The 9,311-nt window shown below is 34.0% G+C and overlaps 1 protein-coding gene across 1 annotated transcript; it reads left to right on the top strand.

Annotated features, from left to right (window-relative positions):
* The first annotated feature begins 2,223 nt into the window (after positions 1-2,223).
* LOC129886652 (homeobox-leucine zipper protein ANTHOCYANINLESS 2) lies at positions 2,224-8,287 on the top strand. Its single transcript, XM_055961432.1, has 9 exons — positions 2,224-3,017; positions 3,092-3,312; positions 3,411-3,528; positions 3,635-4,318; positions 4,427-4,528; positions 4,619-4,831; positions 6,243-6,417; positions 6,560-6,927; positions 7,374-8,287. The coding sequence occupies exons 1-9, from the start codon at positions 2,826-2,828 to the stop codon at positions 7,761-7,763; spliced, it is 2,463 nt and encodes an 820-aa protein (XP_055817407.1). The 5' UTR covers positions 2,224-2,825; the 3' UTR covers positions 7,764-8,287.
* The last annotated feature ends 1,024 nt before the right edge of the window (positions 8,288-9,311 follow it).

Below are 9,311 nucleotides of genomic sequence, written 5' to 3' on the forward strand. Positions count from 1 at the left end.
TCCAAATCTGCCTTAGTCTCAAATAGGATGCAAGCTAGGTAACACTATGGATTTATGTAAATTTAACCCAAAAAAATAGTAACTTGATTTATTTATTTTTTGGTTAGAAAGATAATATTAAAATAGCAAAAGAGGTTATTAATTCTTTGAATAGGAAATAAAACATCAATCTTCAAAGTACTATACTATGTTTTACCAATTAATGTATGAAATGTTAAAATGCATATCATCGAAGTTGTTGCCGACAGTGCAAGTACCGCTATACAAAATTTGGAAAACGTTTGCGCAAAATACCCCTCCGGCTCAAATTATACGTCGTAATTCTCTTTTCACGTCGTCTTCAAAAAATATTAATTTTAAAAAACTTTTTTAATTATATTACCCTTCATTAATATTTAAACAATTATAAATTTATAATATCATCTCATAATTGAGGTTATTGTAGTATTTAAGAACAATTATTACTAAGATAAAATAATTTTATATATATATTTTTGTCTAGAACTTTTAAAACTACAAATAATTTGAGATAACTATTTTTAAAAATCACCATATATCTTTCGAGACGGAGGGAATACACTCCAGTGAAACCTGAATGAAGTTGGTTTGTAGAATCTTCCTCTTTAAAAAGTAATGCTAATTAAATCGTGTTTATACTTTGTTGAATGATTTAAACAAAAATATTAATAATATCACGTGGAATAGTCCGAAGAACAAACATTTATGTCTCAAAATTGTATCACAGTGATTGAAATAATAGTTGGGACAGAAATTTATGAGTAAATTAGTTTTTCTTGTTTGAGTACTAACGTATTAAAAGATACTCCATTAAAAGTTAAATTTTAGAATAAAAATAAAAATGATAAGATAAAATGATTAATCACTAATCATTATGAGTGGTTAAAGAGACGTAGAAATAGTACTTCAATATCCATTATATGTTTAAGAACCTTTGTTCTTCTTGATATCTGTTATTTTGGCAAAATGGTGGGTGACCGGGTGAAGGGCTAGTACAATACATAATAGGCAAGTTCTTTTCAATTTCCGAATAAATAAGTGACCATCTTTGCTATTTTCCTTGACTTGACACATTCATTAGGAAGAGTTAGAATTCACGTAAGGGCAAAATAGAATGACTGGTTGAAGGTCTAGTACAATATATAGCAAACGTGTTCATTCCGACTCTCAAATAAATAGGTGATGCACCATTTTTACTAATTTTCTTGACTTGACACATTTATTAGGAAAAATTAGAATTCATTAAGAGATTTTGATTTGACAAAGCTTTGAAGATCAAGTACAAAATATAGCAGACGTGTTCGTTTTAATTTCCGAATAAATAGGGAATGCACCATCTTTATTAATTTCCTTGACTTAGATTCATTAGTAAGAATTGGAATTCATGAAAATGGACCAAAACTACAAGTGGGGAAAAAGCCCAAACCAGAAGCACAGATCCATCTATTTTTGGGCCCAAGATAACCAAAAAACAGAAAAAAGGAATAATAAACGTCAGCAGTTGACACCGGCGAGTCACCGGTCATTTGACTCGCCGGATTCCGTTAACGAATATGAATACGACTCGCTTACACACATAGGTCAAGTGGGTCAATGTTGAAACAAAATCTTAGGAAAAAAAGAAATTAAAAAAATTATTGAGAAAGAATCTTTTTTTCCCCTCAATATTTATTATTATTTTCCCTTAAATTAATCCAGTGAGAGAAGAGTGTTAAAACTCATTGACTAGCAGTAATTAATAAACCCCTTGTTTCCTGTATTAAATTTGTCACCTTGCTGTAATTAATTCATATAATCTTCATGTAAATTTCAGATCCCAACGTAGTAAAAGAGAAAAAAAAATTAAAATTGTGTCTGTTAAAAAAACAAAATCTTGGGATCTGAATGAACTGTCTTTACTCTGGCATTTCATCTTCTTCTTGTGTAAATTCTGTTTTTGTTACAGTAAAAAGTTGAACTTTTAGAAAAATCAAAGAGAAAAAAAAAAGCTACACATTTTTTTCACAGAAGATTTCAAGAATTAGAGAGAGAGAGAGAGAGAGGGGGGGGAAAGGGGGTGAGGTGGATGTGAAAGAGTCAACCAAACCTTTTTCTGTGCTCTTTTGGCTGTATGTATATGTAAGGCTTCGATGAGTCCACAATTTTGCGTATTATCTTCACCTTTTTGTTTATTTTTTGGTTTTTAGTAATTTTTTTCCCTACTATTCTTACCCCTTTTTCTATCTCTCGTCTTTGCGAAAACTGATAAAACAAAGCCTTTTTAGCCTCTTTTCTCTCACTTCCTTTTCTGTTCTTTATTTTTTTGTTTCAAAAGTCAAGCATGCAGAAATATACATATAACAGAACAGAAAAATGCCCTCAAACTTAGGGTTTTGCTTGCTTAAACCATTTTTTAAGCTTCTATGCTTTTGTATGCAGCAAAGATTAGTTTAAGAAACACACAGAAAAGGTCCCCTTTTTTTGTTTTTTTACTTTTTTCTTAGGGAGAGAAGAGGAATTTTAATTTGTACTGTTATTTAAGGAAAGAATAGAGAAGAGAAAGGCAAGGAGTAGTAAAGAGCAGCACAAGTAAAGGGTTTTTTTCTTTCTTTCCTTCTTATCTTTCTTTCGAGAGTAAAAATTAGAGAGGAAGTTGGAGACATTTGGATTCGTCCTTGTGTCTCCTCTACCTCTCATAATTTTTCTCCCCAACTTTTACTCCACTTTCTTCTCTGATTGGAGCTGATTTTTAGCTCAAAAAGATACAGTGAATCTGTCATAATATACAAAAAAGCTAAGTGCTTTTTGAGACTCTGTTGGTTTATTTCATGAATTTTGGGGGCTTTCTTGATAATAATTCTGGTGGTGGCGGTTCAAGAATTGTTGCTGATATACCATTTAATAACAACAGCGGCAGCAACAACAACAATATGCCCGCTGGTGCAATTTCTCAGCCAAGACTTATTCCTCAATCTCTTGCAAAGAACATGTTCAACTCCCCTGGACTATCTCTAGCTCTTGTAAGCCAAATAAATTGAATCTTTTTTAAAAAAAAAAAATCTATTTGACACCCTTTTTTTTTTTTGGGTGGCAGCAAACTGGCATGGAAGGGCAAGGTGAGGTAACAAGAATGGCTGAAAACTATGAAGGAAATAATAGTGTTGGTAGAAGGAGTAGAGAGGAAGAACCAGACAGCAGATCTGGAAGTGATAACTTGGAAGGTGCATCGGGTGATGAACAAGATGCTGCGGACAAACCACCAAGAAAGAAAAGATACCACCGACACACTCCTCAGCAAATTCAAGAACTTGAATCGTAATCATTACCATCTTTTCAAATGAAAAAAAAAAGGATCTTTTTTTTTTCTTCTTCAACTTTTCTACTTATGAGATGTTTCTTTTCTGGCTTTCTAGTCTCTTCAAGGAGTGTCCTCATCCTGATGAGAAACAAAGGTTGGAGTTAAGCAAAAGGCTTTCCTTGGAGACTAGGCAAGTTAAGTTTTGGTTCCAAAATCGTAGAACTCAGATGAAGGTAATAAAAAAGATTCAATTTTTATGGCTTTAAAAGATTCATTTTTTTGTGGGGTTCTTTTTTTTTTTTTTTGTGCTGCTTGAATAATGAATCTTGATTGCACCAGACTCAACTGGAACGCCATGAGAATTCCATACTAAGGCAAGAGAATGATAAGCTTCGTGCAGAAAATATGTCTATAAGAGAGGCAATGAGAAATCCAATTTGCACTAATTGTGGTGGACCAGCAATGATTGGTGAAATCTCTCTAGAGGAGCAACATCTTAGGATTGAAAATGCCAGGCTGAAAGATGAATTAGATCGAGTTTGTGCACTTGCTGGCAAGTTTTTGGGTCGACCCATTTCATCTTTAGTTACCTCTATGCCTCCACCAATGCCTAATTCAAGTTTGGAACTTGGGGTTGGAAGCAATGGATTTGGAGGTATGAGTAATGTGCCTACAACACTCCCCTTAGCTCCTCCTGATTTTGGAGTTGGGATTTCAAATTCTTTGCCAGTAGTGTCATCAACTAGACAGTCAAGTGGAATTGAGAGATCACTTGAAAGATCCATGTATCTTGAACTTGCTTTGGCTGCCATGGATGAATTGGTAAAAATGGCACAAAATGATGAGCCTCTTTGGTTCAGGAGCATTGAAGGTGGTAGAGAAATACTAAACCATGAAGAGTACATAAGGACATTTACTCCTTGTATTGGTATGAGACCAAACAGTTTTGTTTCAGAGGCTTCCAGGGAGACAGGCATGGTTATAATCAATAGTTTGGCTCTTGTTGAGACATTAATGGACTCTGTGAGTAATTTCTTTTAGCTTTCTTGATTGCACTTTTAGGTATCTTAATGATACATGAAGTCATCTATCTAATCTTCAATTTCTGATGATTAGCTTTAATTTTGACAGAACAAATGGGCAGAAATGTTTCCTTGCTTGATTGCTAGAACCTCAACAACAGATGTAATATCAAGTGGTATGGGTGGAACCAGAAATGGTGCACTTCAGCTGGTAAATTTAAATGAACCTTTTTTCTTAAATCACTGTTATTTTTTGTCAATATGAAATATATTATTTATGAATTTTCTTGATTCTTTACAGATGCATGCTGAGCTCCAAGTGCTTTCACCATTAGTGCCAATTAGAGAGGTCAATTTCCTGCGTTTCTGCAAGCAACATGCTGAAGGTGTCTGGGCTGTCGTTGATGTGTCTATTGATACCATCCGTGAAACTTCTGGTGCACCAACATTTCCAAACTGCAGAAGGCTTCCTTCTGGCTGTGTAGTCCAAGATATGCCCAATGGCTATAGCAAAGTAATTTCTACTACCTTTTACGACTATTTGAATAAATTTGTGCAACACTTAATTATTTCTGGCATCCATCTTCAGTAACTCTATGCACAAAGACTTTTCTCTCAATTTCTAGTGTGTCGTTTAGTACTATATATTCAGTAAGTTCACATTCATGGGTAGCTACTTTTTTGCTTTTTTGTGTTTAATGAGTTTGGTGGAGCAACTACAAATTTTTGGATCTTAGTTCAGAACATTGAATTGGTTTTTCCACCTAATTTGGATTGTCAAAAAGACTTATACTCTAGCCTTTTTTGTTTATTTGGTCCAAAACCAAAAAAGATTAGATTATTGGACTTGATAAGATGCTGATTTTAGGGGACAGAAGAGTATTATAAAGTCTTTAAATTTCAGCAACTTCCTGCTTAAGATGAGCTTAATAATAATATTGTATGATACACCGTACGTGGGGAAATCGAGGTTAAGGACGATTAATTAATTTAATAAATTGAATAGAAGCCTCCATTACTTCTATTTTTGTGCCTTGGGACACATTAATTTCATATGATGATTCAGAAAGAAAATAAATTAAAATTGCCCTGTAACTCTCAAACATTGGTTTAATTAAACAATGTATTTGATGTTTCTATTCCAATCTCTGATGCTGTCTCGATCAGTCCCCCGTGTATATAATTAATTCATATAACTGTGTATTATCTGGTTCCAGCCTTGTGATGTGCTAGTTTTTTTATACTACTACTCTAATAAAGGACCTTTTAGTCAAACAACAAGACTGACTACATTATTTTGTTGTCACGTGAGTATCTACAAAGTCTAAAGCTTTGCGGTACATTTCTCAATGTCTCAAACCTAACCTCGTGCCTTCAACTTTGCATAAAAATGGTGAAAACTTGTATTTTATGACTTCCAATTTTAGGGTTCTAGGTTCTATCATGTCTCTCCTTGAACCTAACCTAACTAGAAACCATTTCCAAGATTTGTCTTGTTGCATCAAAAAAAAAAAAACTTCATTTTCGTTTTCCCATTTAGTAATGTACTCTTTTTTTTTTGGGGGGGGGGGGGTTGTAGATTATGTTTGGATTTAAAAAAAATATTTTAATAGCACCAATAAGTTAAGTCACGTTATTCATACATGGTGTAAATGTTTGAATTCATTTGTCACAACCAACTTTGCTTAGGAGGTGTAATTATTTGCCTAAGGGATAAATACTTGGTGTCATAAATTACACCATAATTTTAAAATATAGGTTGTAGATAATAAATAGAATTCTATTTATGTGATCATTGATTTACTATGCAATGAGAGAAAATTGAGACAACCATTGGTTAACTCCCCTTGTGATTATTATGCTTCAATTTATTTTGAGTAAGTTCAGATCAACTATATAAATTCTCATGGCCAATAATTATGCAGGTTACATGGGTAGAACATGCAGAATATGAAGAGGGTGTGAATCACCATCTTTACCGGCAGTTAATTAGTGCCGGCATGGGCTTTGGTGCACAAAGATGGGTGGCCACCCTCCAACGCCAATGTGAGTGCCTTGCAATCCTCATGTCATCCACCGTGTCCTCGAGGGATCACACAGGTAATTATATAGATACTTCAAGTTATAACTCATAAAATATATTTTAATGCCATTGTTCAATGAATCAACCTCTATCATGTGAGGAAGTCCCTTATATTTTCTGTGACCAAATTTAAATCTTAAGAAAACAAATCACATGCAGCAATAACTCCAAGTGGGAGGCGGAGCATGTTGAAGCTAGCACAACGCATGACAAACAACTTTTGTGCTGGTGTTTGTGCTTCAACGGTACACAAGTGGAACAAACTTTGTGCAGGTAATGTGGATGAAGATGTCCGTGTTATGACTCGAAAGAGCGTCGATGACCCTGGAGAGCCAGCGGGCATCGTCTTAAGCGCTGCTACTTCCGTTTGGTTGCCTGTTTCCCCACAAAGACTTTTTGATTTCCTCCGCGACGAACGCCTCCGGAGCGAATGGGATATTCTATCCAACGGTGGTCCTATGCAAGAAATGGCTCATATTGCCAAAGGCCAAGACCACGGCAACTGCGTCTCACTCCTTCGTGCTAGTGTAATTTCCTTAACCCTTTGATCACTCTTTTAAAAAATTTAATTTTGAACGGATAGAAAAAAATAGGTTGAGAAGATAATAATGCATGGCGATTTATAGATGATTGATTGATTTTGCATGTGTGGGGTTCAATTTCTTAAGATTAAAAAAATAGTTGATTGAAAAGGACAAACAGGGGGATTTGGAAGTATCTCTAAAGGACCATCTTATTGCAGATGTATAAAATTTAACTTTGTTGCATCTTTTGTAAATTTGTAAAAAGTCAAAACACATGATACATGTTACCTTTTTTTAAGTCAGCCCTACCAACGATATTATCCTTTTTACATGAATAATATTTTCTCTGGTTGACTCAGTTTGTTTAATACTGCAACATAAATCGACGTATTATACCGCACAATGGCACTCTTCGTAAATATATTCATAACCGAGGGGTTTGTTGATAGGCGATGAACGCGAATCAGAGCAGCATGCTGATACTTCAGGAAACATGCATAGACGCAGCTGGGGCGCTTGTTGTTTACGCGCCAGTTGATATTCCGGCAATGCACGTGGTGATGAACGGTGGAGATTCCGCTTACGTGGCTCTGCTTCCTTCAGGATTTTCGATTGTACCCGACGGCCCAGGATCTCGTGGGTCTAGTGGGTCCAATGGGCCTTCATGTAATGGGGGCCCAGATCATAGAATCAGCGGGTCGCTCTTGACGGTAGCCTTTCAGATATTGGTGAATAGTCTCCCTACAGCCAAGCTTACTGTGGAATCGGTGGAAACAGTCAATAATCTTATATCCTGCACTGTTCAGAAGATTAAAGCTGCCCTTCAATGTGAAAGCTAAATTGGAAAATATTTGGGACAAGGATGCAACTTTTTTTTTATTTTTATAATATATAGTTTAACTAGAAAAAAAACGTTGCTAATGAGTCGAGTTGACGAAGGAGGGGCTGATCAGTCAAGAACTCGTGCTGAATTGGAAGCTGAGTCAAGAACGAACCGTGCTGAGATGACCTTTGCTAGGTGGTAAGGGCTGGCTCAACTAGTTTGAGGTAATAAATTTGGCTCTTAACACAAAGCAAAGGTGGTGGTTCGGGTATTGACTCAGGGTACTAAGATCAGTTGGTTCAATCAATCAGCTTTTGGGTGAACGAATGAATTCAAATTATGGAAATTTCATTTTGGACAACTTGTGTGACAGAAATATGTCAATTTCAGGAGCTATGGTTTGTTTTGATCAATTTATAGTTGTTTGTTGAGGAGTCATGGCGACTCTTTTGTTTTGTATGTTATGGACTTGTGGTGGGGGACAAATCAACTATTGTACGTTATCTTAATTGACCTATTTTAACTTGATCGTCTTTTTCATGTTTCTTTTTCTTTGCCAATATGATCTAGGATCACATTTGATGACAAGCGAAAAATGTGTTTAATCTTTACCTTTTGCAGTTGAAAGTTGTAATATATATCTTTCTGAATGTTGTATGTTCAATATATCTTTGAAAGGATGTTGTTATCTTCAATAAGATTAGACAAAATATACGATTGTCATGAAGATATATATGAGATTCAACATAGTAAACTTTTCAGGTTGGAAATAATCAGGTGTTTGAGACTATTTGATAGCAATTGAGAAAATTGATATTAAAGAAAAGATATATAAAGTTATGTAATGGTAAATTACTGTTACTGTATTAAACTAGTATATCTTTACAAATATTGAAATTTAGTATTTACAAATACTAAATAATGTTCACATGCAAACAGATTAACACTCTCTTCCTCCCAAATTACGTGATACACCTTTTTTTGATGTGATATATTTAATAATTTTTATTTTACTTGTAATGAGATGATTTCTAGGCATACAATATTTATAGTTTAATTATTTGAACCAATTTTTCTTTCATTCTCAGAGGTTGATTGCTTGAATACAAATTACGTTAGGATTATTTGTGCTGAGATTAATTATATTGAAATTAATTATTTTAAAATTGTATTTTATAAAATATTTGATTTGTTATATTAAAAATTAATATGTATAGCATATTTGAGTCAGATCAAAAATGAATTTTTATTAAAATAAAAAATGAATCTTATTTCTAATTCAATCCTAAAAATTAGCTCAAATTGAAGAATTGTCTAAGATCATTCATCTTCTTTTTTTTTCATCCAATGCGGTTGGACATCTTAAGCATGACCATTTAAAGAGTGCAACATTAGTTGTCATGCTTCCAATATTCAACCACATCAGATAAAATTAATTTTTAATTAAATTAAATAACATTAAATAAAATAAAAAGAATAGTATGTATTAATTTTAGACATGCATAATTAATACTTCCTTTTCTTTCCTACTCTAAAATAAACATTAAATAGTCGTATGGTAAAA

The sequence above is a fragment of the Solanum dulcamara genome, chromosome 4 (assembly GCF_947179165.1).
Source record: "Solanum dulcamara chromosome 4, daSolDulc1.2, whole genome shotgun sequence".
In the NCBI taxonomy this organism is placed as follows: domain Eukaryota; kingdom Viridiplantae; phylum Streptophyta; class Magnoliopsida; order Solanales; family Solanaceae; genus Solanum; species Solanum dulcamara.

Bases quoted from the DNA above. Each gene is read 5' to 3' on its own strand.
- LOC129886652 (XM_055961432.1), top strand. From the start codon at position 2,826: ATGAATTTTGGGGGCTTTCTTGATAATAATTCTGGTGGTGGCGGTTCA. The intron at 4,319-4,426 runs GTGAGTAATTTC...TAATTTTGACAG, and splicing joins TTGAGACATTAATGGACTCT to AACAAATGGGCAGAAATGTT. The intron at 4,832-6,242 runs GTAATTTCTACT...ATAATTATGCAG, and splicing joins TGCCCAATGGCTATAGCAAA to GTTACATGGGTAGAACATGC.